The 14,222-nt window shown below is 31.8% G+C and overlaps 1 protein-coding gene and 2 long non-coding RNA genes across 6 annotated transcripts; all 3 read left to right on the top strand.

Moving 5' to 3' along the window:
• The first annotated feature begins 1,307 nt into the window (after positions 1 to 1,307).
• LOC106293997 lies at positions 1,308 to 2,316 on the top strand. The gene is made up of 3 exons (XM_013729621.1): positions 1,308 to 1,455; positions 1,530 to 1,883; positions 1,970 to 2,316. Exons 1-3 carry the CDS (start codon positions 1,314 to 1,316, stop codon positions 2,230 to 2,232), a joined length of 759 nt encoding a protein of 252 aa, XP_013585075.1. The 5' UTR covers positions 1,308 to 1,313; the 3' UTR covers positions 2,233 to 2,316.
• A 1,100-nt stretch (positions 2,317 to 3,416) lies between these two features.
• LOC106343935 lies at positions 3,417 to 5,109 on the top strand. 4 transcript variants are annotated; one of them, XR_001270061.1, is made up of 5 exons: positions 3,418 to 3,704; positions 3,783 to 3,878; positions 4,024 to 4,063; positions 4,150 to 4,757; positions 4,839 to 5,109. It is a non-coding gene; the product is annotated as an uncharacterized LOC106343935 (long non-coding RNA). The 4 variants fall into 4 exon arrangements; XR_001270059.1 differs by having other exon boundaries at positions 3,419 to 3,704; positions 3,824 to 3,878; XR_001270060.1 differs by having other exon boundaries at positions 3,417 to 3,704; positions 3,783 to 4,063.
• Positions 5,110 to 6,788: 1,679 nt separating this feature from the next.
• LOC106294115 lies at positions 6,789 to 7,808 on the top strand. Its single transcript, XR_001260739.1, has 3 exons — positions 6,789 to 7,036; positions 7,117 to 7,349; positions 7,415 to 7,808. It is a non-coding gene; the product is annotated as an uncharacterized LOC106294115 (long non-coding RNA).
• The last annotated feature ends 6,414 nt before the right edge of the window (positions 7,809 to 14,222 follow it).

Below are 14,222 nucleotides of genomic sequence, written 5' to 3'. Positions count from 1 at the left end.
ATAAACTTAGAAATGTGCTATTTTGGTCATTTTAGTTTTTGAGTGCTATTTTTGTGATATAAACTTAGAAATGTGCTATTTTGGAGATTTGCCCCTACAAATTAGCTGCTTAATCTATTTGGTTAATTAAGTATGAAATGGTATTAATTAAGCACATTGGATACTCACATATATAATAACTATAAGACTAATATTGGGAATCAGCTATGAGCCTATGAGGTAGTACTTTTGTTTAGAGAGTTAGATGTGATACTTTTGCTTAGTATATTGAACCCATCAATGATTCAATATGGTCTGCAATAGTTAGTTATTAACCATTAACAATCACTTCCAATGTATTTACCCATAAAGCTATATAAGAACTTTCATATTGTCACTGTATCGACGATTTCTATAGAACGGCTCATATCATCTACGTCTTAAGAAACGGTTAAATTCAATGTTGTAAAGTAAAGTAAGAAACAGTGTTAACCGCATTGGATACTCATCATATAGTAACTAAAATGAGTAAGTTGAGTGACTTGGTTATTTGCTGATTTATAATATTTCATGATATTCATTAGTCAAAACTATTCTCATGTTCTCGAATACGTATCAACCTACAGAATATATTTTTTTACAAATAAAAACAACTATATATATACATATATGAATTGTATGGTTCCAATTAGTTGCTAAGTTATTAATTAGATAAAAAAGTTAACACGCTTTCTATATGCTATAACACAAGGACAAGAAAAATAATCATTTTAAAGAAAAAACCACTTCTGGTGACTCATGAAGCTGTGATGAACAATTCCTCAAATCATCCTCTTGTTTTCGTTTTATTATCATATCTAGTGTTAAGAGAGAAATGAGCACAAAGTCATCTCCGATGGAAAATCACTTTTACTGACTCACAAAAGCATATGCATTATACATCCTCAGAATCAGATCCCATATTGCACATGATATTGTTTTCGTCAGAAGTAACAGACTCATCTTGAGTAGAAATCAAACAAAACAATATAATTAAAAGCCCTTATTTTTTTCAAAGAAACTATGTTTTTAGCTTGCACAGTTAATTTAATTTCCAATGTGCCAAATGAATTAACCAAATGCAAGTAAATTGTAAATAATTAAAGCCTTTGGACCTTTGGTTATATAAATAGAAAGATTCGATATGGTGAAAAAAAGTTAGATGAGTGGGCTTTAAAAAAGTTAGATGAGTTGACCTTAAAAAATGTTAGATGAGTTGAGCTTAAAAATGTTATATAAACACCTTTCATAATCAAGCCCACAAAACATCTATACTATTAAAAAAAAGAGAGAAAATGACGGCTGAACCAAAAAATGAAGAGAAAAAGACTACGGAAACCACGCTTAGCTTTCAGGAGAAACTTCAATCTCCTGCGGACGAATTCTTTAACTATTTTACCAGAAAGATACACCATGTCTCAGTCGAGTATCCTGCTGGTAATTAACTCTTTCAAAATTTCATTCCTGTTACTTGATATCGATTTAATTGCTACATATCTGCTTCTCTGTAGAGGAATTGAGGTTCTATATACAGTCGACGGATTTGGAGAAAAGAACAGTGACGATGCGTATATTTGGGGAAAGAGTAAACCCAAAATACTTCGAGACCGTCAAAGTAACCATGGTCTTTCCTACGGAAGACATACATAGCCCCGTGAATTTGCAGATCGTGTGCAAGTATAAACGCCATGACCCTAAAGATCGAATCAATCGTCTGTTTTACAACACTCTTACGAGTCTTACCCGTCACATCAAGCTCATTGATACCGATCTTTACCAGCTAAATCATACAAACAACTCCATTGTCTCTGAGTATCCGGCGGAAGAATGTTTTAAAGCTTTCATTGAAGCATGTAAAGAATCTGGTAAACTCTCTTGTACATTAATTGATTTTATCATTATTTCATATTGTTAGATATAAACCCTAATTCTTTTTTATCTTCTCCGAAAGCTGTGGTGGAAATCCAGACTAAAGATTTGGTAAAAAGGACAACAACGATCGGTTTAATGAGGAGCACTGATGTCTTGATGACGAAGTTCAATAGGCTCAAAGTCACCATCACTATTACTCCTCAGGAAGGCGATAAGTGTTGCCACGTAGAATGGACCACCGAGGCCGAGGAGCTTTCTGATAACCGCCGCGATAAAACCTTCATTCGCAGAACAGCTGATCTTATCCATGGCATTATCAGGAAGAAGCTTCGGAGTAAATAGGACCCCTGGTGGAACCGTCGTGGAACGTACAAGTATAAGATGTGAATATGAAAAATAAAAGTAATAGTTGTTTCTTAAGTGTGAATGATGCAAATATGAATATTTTAAAAACAGAAGTCACAACCTTCATTTATGTGTGATTTTTTTTTTTAAAATTGATCTAATGGACCTATTCCTACAAAGTCATGTTACATTTAATCTTTAATCTTATCATTTAAATTTTGGGCCAACCCGAAATTTTTATTGAGCTATCAATAATCAGATTTAAACAATAGATGATCCATTGGATTTATAGATAATATAAATTAAATAGATATAATTTAATGTTGTAATACTATAACTCCATATGTTAATTATTTAAATATTTGTCGATGTTAATTTTTAAATTTATAATTTTATTAAATAGATATAATTTAATGTTGTAATACTATATATACCTCCATATGTTAAATATTTAAATATTTGTCGATGTTAACTTTTAAAATTATAAAAAAAAAATTAGATGACAAAAATCATATTATATAACAATGGTTAATCTTTACTACCTTAAACCAATGAAAACAAATGAACTATATAGTTTATTTTAAAAATTAAACATTAAAAATTAAACAAAGACTAAATGTTTAATTATTTACACCATAATATAAATCTATGAAGCGAAAAGTTTAATTTTTTAAAACCTTTCTAAATTTGTGAAATATTACAATATTTTTGAATATGACAATAAAAATATATATATATATATATAGTTACGATTTTAATAATGAAATAATAATCCGAAAATATATATATAGAAGAAGATACAAATACATGTGAAAGTTTGAAACAATCTATTCAATGAAAAAATATACTGTAGACTTATTATGTTTGAAAAATTGATAGACACATATATTATAATATATACCAATTTAGAATTGAAAACAGAATGTTTATATAAAAATAAATAAAAACAAAAACTCGCGCGGTTGCGCGGATCAAGATCTAGTTAGTTATTATGATTGCTTAAAAATAAAATCATACATACAATACAATAATAAGTAAAAAAGGGATATAAGCTCCATTGAGCCTATCTACGCTAACTTCAAAAATCAACCGATGAGAAATTTGATTTTTGCCACGTCACACCGGGCTTTAGGCAGTGTTGGACTGTTTTTTTTTATCAGTCAAGTGAATTATTTGGCCCAAAAGCCCAGTCCAAGAGAAACCCTAAGAACGCGAGGCTGGGTCGATGATTTCCTTCAACATGAGCGGATCGTCTATCTCCTAGATCCGTCGTTTTCTCTTCTTCAATAGATCGTCGATCTCCTAGCAATTCACGAGCAGAAAAGGTTTCTACAAGCAGACAACAAAGAAAGGTATCTCCAAGTCAAAGCCTTCTCCCCGGAAAGCCCCTCCCAAACACGCAGCCACCCAAGTTTCTGATGCTACACAGCGGGAGATGTTGATTTCGCACGGCTCCCTCGATGTCAACGGTACCGTTTACTTCTTTCTGTTTACATTTGCATATTCGTAGAGTTTGCTTCCCTCCCTCTAATTTTTCATGGGATCAGATGCCTCAAAGTTGTCACTAGCCAAGCTTTTGCCTCAGCAGGTCGTCGCCGTCTTGCTTGCGTGGCTGACCAACGTCGCCGGCGAAGCTATCCATGGTTGGTTCCAGTTTCGATCGGACGCATTTGAAAAGCTAATAAAAGTTTACCACATTCACAGTTTCAAATACGATTCTATCTGATATTTTCATCCACATGACCTTTGCTTGATTTCTCTTTATTTGCTTCTCCGGTAACAAAAAAGGTAAAGGGGCGAGAAGAAGGCACATATGGTATACCACCATGTAAGACTTTTAATTTTGTGTAGATACGTACAATTTTGAGACTTGATTAATATAATCTAAGTTTTTTTTTCTCTTTTTGTTATCAGTCTCTCTACTATAGGAGAAGCACGCGCAAGAGCATGGCAAGTGGCAACTCCACCAGTAGCAGTATTTTGCGTTTGTCAGCTTATATGTTTTTTTTCTTCTTTTTTATAAATGTGTTTCGTTATGTATAGATTCAAATGTCCTTGGTCAGATTTTTTTTTTCAATTCAGAGGGAAGATTTGGTATGTTTTTCTTTCTGAGGATTTTGCAGATCGGACAAGGGATGTACATTAGCGTGTTCTGTGCACGAGAGCCTGAAACAGGAAGAATACTGGCTTTCAAGAAGGCTAGGTTTGACAATTTTGAGGCAGATAGTGTTAGGTCCATCACAAGACAGATTGTGATACTTAGGAGACTTAATCAAGTTTTTCTCTTAAATCAAAAGCTAATGGTAGGACTTAGCATTTGGGGAATTCGAGCATATATAAAGGTATAGGTCTTAAGAAAGAATGGGCAAGGATTTCTTTCGATCTGCCACATCCTATCGTATGATCTAGCAATCTTGGACAATTGTTTTGATGAGCTGTCACTAAACCTGAGTGCGCTGTCTGTCTTCTCGGCTGGCCCAAGTTAAATGTTTTATGAGTCATAGTATTCTAGCATGAATAAGGTACGTTCTCATATGTATTCACACCAATTTTTGGCTTTTTTTTTCTTGATTAGAAACCGACGGAATTAAATTTTTGGTCAGGGGTTCGAAGAGACTCATGCAAGATGTAGATGCTTGTGTGCGTAAACTAAAAGTAGAAGCATTAGCACTTGCCAGGAAAGAGTTTGTGCATACAAGTAACGGGTTTGTTCTTTGCAGAAAGTCTAATAAAGTGGAGAAAGATCATGAAAAGAGCTACATTTGGTGGCTGATGGTCAAAAGGGTTTTGTAACTTTGGTATCATTTTGGTTGGGGAAAAGAAACATGAGGCAATGTAATTTTATATTATGTTATGAACTCCAAAGTTATTGAATAAGTGATGTACTACTATGAAAACCTTCTGTAATTGTAACTCAATAATAACAATGAAGGTAAATAATAATTTTTTTTGGTTACAACATAGGACCACAACAAACATGTCTTATTGCCAAAAGATTTACAACAATGATATTATTTTATTTGTTACATGATTGGCCTACAACTGCCTTTGGGGTTTTTCTAAAGAAATATCTACACATGTATTAGTTAGAGCCATAGCTGCTATATAAGAGGTGTAAAATTGTGAATTTGTAACAAAACTAAAGAACTATTATATAATAAAGCTAAAATCTAAATTATATTTAATTTTATGTAGGTGTATAGACGAATGATCTTAAAAAGTATCCAAAGAACCTATCTATACCAATAAAATTCCTTTTGATATATAATGCAGTGTTGATGTCGGTTAAGGCCAACTATTTTAAAAAAAAAATTATGTCTAGACTACATATTTCAAATATATCTATTTGTGATATGACATTTTACAAATTACAATACTTTTAACAGTTTATGTACATTGTTAAAGCATAACAGAAGTACTAAGATGTAAAACATCTAGTTTCAAAAAAAAAAAGAGATGTAAAACATATATCTATTTTTTTAGTTTGGTTTTTTTGATCCACGAAAGACGATAAACTGTGAAAGAATTGGACAGTGGAAAGAAAAAAACTTGAATCTATCGAAACCATTTTCGGAATGTTTTCTATCTTTGAAAATGACCTCTTTTCAGTACCAATAAAACAACTGAGATTATTATACAATAGGTAAGAACGAGAAAATAATTGAAGTCTATGCCAGCATTTGGCCTTTTGAGATTTTCTTATTTATACTAACGCAATATGTCACAAGCTTTTATATGTTATAGGCGTGTACTAATTATTCTTTTTGTGGTTTTGCCTCTTTGTTTGTTACTTACCATTCTCTTTACCATTCTCTGTATTTCTCATTCATATCTAATTCTTATATCTCAAATTTCTTTTCTTTTACATGATAATAATAGGGAAAATATTAATCACGCCATAAGATTAAAATATCATTACATTCTCGGGCAAGAGTTTTTGATAGAGTGTGTTTTGCACTGCTCAAAGCATAGAAACGACCTCTTACTATTTTAGTTATCAAAAAAGCCCTAACCATGTATCAAAAACTTTCTGGTTGAATTAATAAGAAGATAAGGACATTTAGTTTATTAGTTGTGGAATCAGAAGATAAAGAAAAAAATAATATATATCTATTTATTTAAAATAAAAAAAGTAAATCTCCAGAAAGTTAGTTTCGACAAAAAGACAATTACAGTTTTAAGTTTTGGTTTTATCATCAAACTATATGTTCGATTTTATTTATAGTACTACATAAATACTGAAGTACTACATAAATACTGAAGATAAATTTTTGGATTACATTATTCATAAATTCTTTTAATAAAAGGAATTCAAAAAACAAAAAAGATAATCAAACAAGTAATAAAAGGGGAATATCCTCCACTCTAAAGCTATCTACGTCACTATAAAAAATCAATCAATAGTGAAGCTTCGTTTTGCCACGTCAGACCGTCTTTGAAGTTACAATCGGGCCACACTTATGTGGGCTGATATAAAATCGAAGTGGCCCATTTTAAATACATATGATTTAATGTCTGGTTTGGTTATCACGTGGAGATGATGAAGACGAGACGTTTGATTCTGTTTTTCTTCTCATTTACATAAAGTCTCTGATATTTTTGATTCCGTCTCTTTCCTCTCCTTCTCTATATCGGGAACAAGATCGAGATTGAAAAAAAAATTGTGAGACATGGTTAAGACCAGTCGTAGCTCTTCATCTTCCAAGAGTTTCTCTTCTTCTTCTTCATCCCCTGAACCGTCTTCTCATCTCCACGCCCTACCAAGCGATCTAAGGTCAAGATCCATGCTGCTATTTAATCTGTACGTTAGTTCTTATCCGAATCTGAGTTTCTCTTTTTTTTTGTTTCAAATCTGATTTTTGATTTTTTTTTTAAACTTAGGTAGCGGCGGCGGAACTGGCGGGGTCTTCGTCGGCGAGCGAGGTTCCGGTTGAGAAATAAGGACCGGTTTCAGATTCTGGATTCGGAATCTGGAGAGTCGGAGCTTGGATCCTCTGATCCGTAAGCTATGGATGCAGAGAAGCCTGTTTTAACCGATGTGCCTGTGATGGAGATCTCTCTTGAAGCCGACACAAACCCTGAAGCCGATGTGGTGGTGACACCTACAATAGCAGGTTTGGTGGTCTGTCTCACGATTTTGTCTCATTAATTATGATTTCTAATGTTTTTGTGGATCTAGGTGAAGTGGTGACGAATGGTGAGAAGTAGAAGGCAGGGAAGAAGCTAGCTAAGGCTCCACGGGCGAAGCTACTTTCTCAGTATTCTTAGGTGGGTCAAGTTTCATCAGTGATTGTTTTTTTATTGGTTTGATTTAATAGTCTGCGAATTGGGTCTTAAGAGTTTAGCAGTGTGCTGTTCGTGTAATATTTTTAGTGAAGGTTCGGTCTTTCAGTTCATGAGGAACGAGTTTAGTTGTCTGCATGTCCATTTCTTTTATATTTTTTCCTGTCTTTGTTCTACAATCTCACGCTTTAAGATTGATGGAGTGTTTTTTGATGGTTATTTCTTTGTCCGCCGTAATATTTCTTTAGTGTTTGCAAAAAAAGAAAAAAAAAAAGGGATTGTGGCCTGTTTCGTGGAAGTGTAACAATATATATTTTTTTTCTTTAAGCAAGTAAATTAACTTCCAAAAAATTATAAAGATTTTTAAAAATAAAATAAAATAGTGGTAAAGGACACATGTCAACTCTTAGAAATGTCAAATGATATCCATGAATCTCTTAATCTCACCAATTTATATATTAGAAGCCAATTTTTGTTTTGGTCAGCTATTCTTTTTATAGATTGATAGATCACTCTCCAACCAAGGAAACAATGTTTACAATAGAAAATAACAAAGTCAAACCAGCACAAAGAGCAGGTTTTAAAGTAACAGAGAGACAAGCAAGAAATTGATTGATAGAAGCCATTACAAACAACCGAAGACATGGAGAAGTTCTCTAAACTCGATATCCATAAGTTGAGAAGTAAAGCTACGCCAGACAGAGAGCACACAAGAAGCTCCAAAAACTGCAGTTGAACTGAGACAGAAGTAATAATCAGGATAACCACTAAGGATTCAGCTTCATTAGTAGGAACAACACAGCTCAAACTACTGAAAAGTTTGACCATGCAAACATTGAACCAGTTGATATCATCCTCTATAAGGTTCATGCCATAAAGCCACTCAAAACAAATGAAATAAAACCTACTAGCAAGGTGAAGATAGTAATTTGGAAACGAACTTTACCGTTAACTAGGGGTGGGCGTTCGGGTACCCATTCGGGTTCGGTTCGGGTCTATTCGGGTTTCGGGTTTTCGGGTTCAAAGATTTCAGCCCCATTCGGGTATTTCTAAATTTCGGTTCGGGTTCGGTTCGGATCTTTGCGGGTTCGGTTCGGGTTCGGATAACCCATTTAAATTATTTTAAAATTTTTAAAATTCATTATATACTTTAAATTTCTCAAAATCTATAAACAAAACAATATATTACTTATAAATTTGAATAGCATATGTCAAAGTACCTAAAATTAACATATAAATTGGTTTGGTTTGAATATTTGGATTGAGAATCAATAAGTATTGTTGGTGTTTTGAGTATACTTTAGCTATTTTAGACATGTTACTTTTGACTATTTGTATATATTTATAAGTATTTTGGATAAGTTAAAAGTATCTTATATATTTTGATGTTCTTAATATATATTAAATCTAAAAATAATTAATATATATAGGTATATAAATCAATTTCGGATATAATCGGGTACCCGAAATACTTCGGTTCGGATCGGGTTCGGTTTCGGTTCTCTAAATACCAAAATTTTGAACCCATTCGGATATTTAATCAATTTCGGTTCGGGTTCGATACTACTTTTTCGGATCGGGTTCGGTTCGGTTTTTCGGATCCGGGTTTTTTGCCCAGCCCTACCGTTAACAAGGGAAACTTTAAGAGAGTTTATAAAACAATAACCCATGATATAAATAAATGAGAAATAGTGTTTAGTAAAAACTATTAGAAGCCAAATTATATATTAAATCATCATGTAAAAACTGGTTAACACCGGAAACTCCAAAAACATTTTTTCATTGTAATAGCAACTAAAATATTCCTCACTGCCCTAAGGAGAATTAGAAAGAAATGGAACAAGAGAGAGATACATGCATCAGCTGAGTAGTTCAGAATATAGACAACAGTTTTGAAAGCAAAATATTTTGAAAAATCACACAATTGACAAATATCAAGCGCATAGCGCGATATCCTTTATATACTAAAGCGCAAGTCGTCTGACGAATCAAATAGTGACATGTGGAAAAGTTTTACAAAATAATAAAAATTAAAAACAAAATTAAAATGTATCATTTTCCCTTCGAAGAAAAAATAAAACTGCATGTGTAAAAAACAGTTCCATAGCTATCTCAACCGTTCCTCAATCAAAGCCATGATCCCCACTTTTTTACGTAAACGTTTGGAGCTAATTTGAATAGAATTTAAAATTATCTATTTTTTGCATTGAACTATAAAATCATTTCAACGACAATTTTTTTTTACAAACTGGTGTTAGTTCTCAATGGTTTCTTCATATCTTTTTTTTTTCTTTTTCTGCATCAGTTTGAAACTTCTATCATTCATTGCATAAATTATTTTTGTATGCCGGCTTTTTCACTAAGTTTCATAACGAGTTCATATGAAACTTATTATGCAAGTTCCACTACAAGAAAATATGTCTATAACGAGGAAAAATTACGAAATCATCGATCTTTGTATTGTTGAGTTTTTGAAAATATTTTAGTATGTTGTATAGATGCATCAGAAATCAATGCTAAAAGAAGATGAAAAAGAAGAAGAAAATATGAGGAATCAAAGAAAAGTTTGGATGAGATACGTTCTGAGTAAAGTTAGTGAAGGTTGAAGACAATTGATAGATAGAGTTGCAGAAAGTTTAACAATTCATAATCAGGTAAACAATAATTTTAGTTACTTTTTACTTTTTATCATTTTAAATTAAATTTCTAATCATTTTCTGTAATTAATTTTGAAATTTCTCAAATTTTCTTTTACAATTTTCCTAGGTTGTTTTAATGACTATCTAAAAACAGAAAATAGTTAACGTTTTTAGATAAACACTTTTCTTGAAATCCTTAATTAATAATTCAAGAAAAGATTTTTTAATAAAAAAAATCTAAATTTGTAAATTAGTCTTTAACACAAAATAAGTAAAGTGGGTAAAAATATAATAATTAAGATTAAAAAATTTAATTGACAGAGAAACAAAATGTAATCATAAAAATAATTTTAATCTCAATATTTTTGAAAAAATAATTGCAAACATGTAACCATTTAAAATAATATCATTTTTGTTTGACCCTCCCCATTTCAACCTATTTGTTTAAATTTGAATGCACCAGTGTTATTCAGGTTCATAAAATATTTGACAGAAAACAATTTAATTCTGAGCGAAAATTATAACATGATCAAATAATTTTAAATAATTTTGAAGACAATAAAACTGACCCGTGCTTAGCAAGGGCGTTGACACTAGTATATATATATATTAGGCCATTCACCCGTTAATTAAGATGCTGAAAAATCATGTAGTTTTATCATTGACCAAATGCAGACAGAAGCAACTTACCGTATCCTGGCAAATTAAACTATACATCTATATTATTAAAAATATTCATTTGAAAATGTTCTTACTTCATTAATTCAACTACTTTTTTTGCTTGTATTTTTCAGTTGCATTTATGATATATCCTAAAACGAATAAAACTGCTTAATTTATTACTTGTCTTTTCAGTTACATTAATGAAATATCCTTAAATGAATTTAAACTTTCTATTTTATTGTTTGTTTTTTCAGTTACTTTAATGAAATATCCTTAAATTAATTTGGACATAATGTCATTTAATCAACCAAAAAAACTCATGAGTTATCCTTACATGCATAATAGAGATTTTTAAAAACGTGCATCATTAAAATGTTACCTAAAACATGCAGCACTAATATATAACATGCATTAATAAAACTAGAATTTGACGTTGTACGGATATTATTTTTAATTGATTAAATTTAAAAATTATTATTTATTCAAAAAATATTTTAGAATGGCTATGTTTTTAAAAATTATATGGTATTATTTGCTCATAACTCATTTGTCATTTGCTAAATTGTTAGAAAGAAAATTTTAGCATAATATAACTCATTTTGTCATTTGCTAAATTTATGGTTTTTATTTATATTTTTTATTATTTAATTATAATATTTTCATTTTATATTTGAAAGAGAAATGAATTTTCTATGAATTTTCTTTCAAACAATATTTTTGTAAATATATTTTTTTAAAAAATAATCAATTAAAATTGATATTATCATTGAATATTATTATTTTTGACATAATTTGAGTTTTCGTTTACATCAAAACTTATCATATTTTAGGATAATTTTAATTTAAAATGTAATTTTCATATTTTTCAAACAAATTCTAAAAATATTTTTTAAATATTTTGTTATAATTGTTAAAAATACTATTGAGTTGCATTTCAAATAAAAAGGTAAAGATATTAAAAAACTTCTAATTAAAATATGTAAAATTTAATATAATTTTAAAGAAATAGTCAAAAAAAAATTACACATAAAAAAATCATGATTTTTGTTAAGTGGATGGATCATTATTTATATGATATCGCACAAGAAAAAAAAATTCACACGAAAGAAAAATTTATGTTTTTAAAATTATCTAATTAATTCTACACTCATTTTTTTATATTTTTATATGATATCACATATTCGTAAAAAATAGATAGTTTAAGATGCAAAAAAAAAATATTTACTTAATGAATATAATATGAACGAATATTACAAATACATCATTTAATAAAATAAATAATTAAAAACTGAAAATTCATATCCGCGCTGAGGGTCTAGTTTTTTTTAACAGAAAAGACATTGATATTTGGTAAAGCAAGTATCCATAATTTGTATCTGAAATTTCAACTTTAGCTTGATAGTTAAGTAATATATATTTCTAGTAATGATAATTAAATTTGTTTATTTGTAAGGCATGGAATGGTGGTTATAGACATAATAGGATACCTCTTTTGTGATTTGTTGGTAAGCTGACTGACGTAAGTTGTTACTAATCCTTTTCCACTAGAGTAGTTCCACCGCTCAGATACTGATACCGACAATGTTTCTTTTTAGAGTCGTTTACATATTTGGACACTTTTTCGTCTTTCTTTACGTGCCGAGACACATTCGGCAGTTAGCACATTTTTTTTGGCCAACTGTCCTTTTGCGGATTCTTATACCCTCATGATGTTAGGAGTTTTCAAGGCTCGTAAGACAAATGATGTAGTATAAAAGATTGTCGAACCAATTCTAAGGGATTCAAAGCACTGAGAATGCAAGTACATGCTTAATCTAAGTACAACCGATAATTTGGATGATTTTAAACTACTACTAATAATAGAATGCAATAACAGAACAATAAAACAATAAAAGAAGTGACTTTCTTTGGTTATGATAAAAGAGAACTCATGAGTATAGGAATTAGACTTTGGGTGATCAAGTTTCAAACTAAGGATGACAAATGATCAATCAAACTATCAACCTTAAGCTTAGACACAATCTTAAACAAACTCTATGTCTAGATGAATGTTCATTTACTAACATATTTCAAACATCAAATGTCTTTGGTTGAATAATATGAAAGCAATCATTACTAACAAGTCTATTGGCTATCTTAACACCTTTAACAACAAATGTCTTTGGTAAAGTATGTTAAAAGCTTACGAGAGTTGTCTCAGGCATTTCATCAAACACCTTGTGGGTGGGAAATGCCTAAAGATCAACTTTTGAGAGGCCAACTCAGAAGATGCATTATGAATACTCTACTAGCAAAGAATAAGAAGGATGTACAACATCCTAGATCTAGCCTAATCACCCTTAATTTCCGTAACCCATGAATTCAAGAGTGGATTACTCACTACTCTTCATGATTCCTCTTAAACCCATATTGGATTTCAGATTAATCATGTAGAGAAATACAAATAATAGATATGAAAACAACATAATTGCAATAACATAAAATCAATTGAATCAAGAGATGAACTTTCCAAGAGGTTTTTGGTGGTTTCTTAAGATAAAAGATAATATGCCTCCAATGGCTTACAAAAGGTACTTAAAACATAGATTTAGAAAGTGTAAAACGTGCATAATAAAATGACCAAAAAGCCCTTGATAAATCATAAGTTCGACCAAATAGACGACGCAGAGCGACCTCGGCACGTCGCTGCGAGAGGTCGCTCCCGTGTCGTTTCTTCGCGAGCGACCTGGCTGTGTCGCTCCGAAGACGTCGCTCCCGGGTCGTCTCCTCGCGAGCGACCTGGCTGTGTTGCTCTGAAGACGTCACTCCCGGCTTGCTCAGAAACCATAAACGAGAGCGACCTTAGGGTGTCGCTGTGGTGAGGTCGCTCTAGGAGCTGGGGCGACTTCGCCTTGTCGCTCTAGGAGGTCGTTCCGAAGCGTAAATCGCGAGCGAGTTCATGGCGTCGCTCCGGTAGGATCGCTCCCATGCATTGCTCGTCCAATGATCACCTTAATCACCTCTTTTGAGCTCCAAACGCACCCAAATGTCCCCAAGAACTCCATGTGGTACTCCAATACCTAATAAAGACTCATGCATGTAAAATGCAACCTAAACATGGCTAAATCCTAGTCTATATGATCAAAATGCACATGGGTGAATGGATAACACAATGGAAATATGCAAGATATCAACTCCCCCAAACTTGTTCTTTACTTGTCCTCAAGTGAACTTGCAAGAACTCATATAGGAGAGATGTTTGAAGGTGGGAACTCATAGCCAAAAGTAACACTTCCTAGCACTCAACTTAACATCCTAAAGAAACATAGCAAATAGCATGAGCAACTCTCTTATTATACTCTAGCTTCTCTAGGCCTATCCTTACTCTTATGCCTCTACACAAGTCGCAATACTCATCAACTA

This window comes from Brassica oleracea, chromosome C5 (assembly GCF_000695525.1).
Source record: "Brassica oleracea var. oleracea cultivar TO1000 chromosome C5, BOL, whole genome shotgun sequence".
In the NCBI taxonomy this organism is placed as follows: domain Eukaryota; kingdom Viridiplantae; phylum Streptophyta; class Magnoliopsida; order Brassicales; family Brassicaceae; genus Brassica; species Brassica oleracea.
Note: the sequence above shows the minus strand (reverse complement) of the source record. Positions and strands in the feature narration are given on the sequence as shown.

What these genes read in the sequence shown, in the direction of transcription:
- LOC106293997 (XM_013729621.1), top strand. Translation starts at nt 1,314, where the DNA reads ATGACGGCTGAACCAAAAAATGAAGAGAAAAAGACTACGGAAACCACG. An exon ending in CTCAGTCGAGTATCCTGCTG is followed by an intron (nt 1,456 to 1,529) that starts GTAATTAACTCT and finishes GCTTCTCTGTAG; the next exon opens with AGGAATTGAGGTTCTATATA. An exon ending in TGAAGCATGTAAAGAATCTG is followed by an intron (nt 1,884 to 1,969) that starts GTAAACTCTCTT and finishes CTTCTCCGAAAG; the next exon opens with CTGTGGTGGAAATCCAGACT.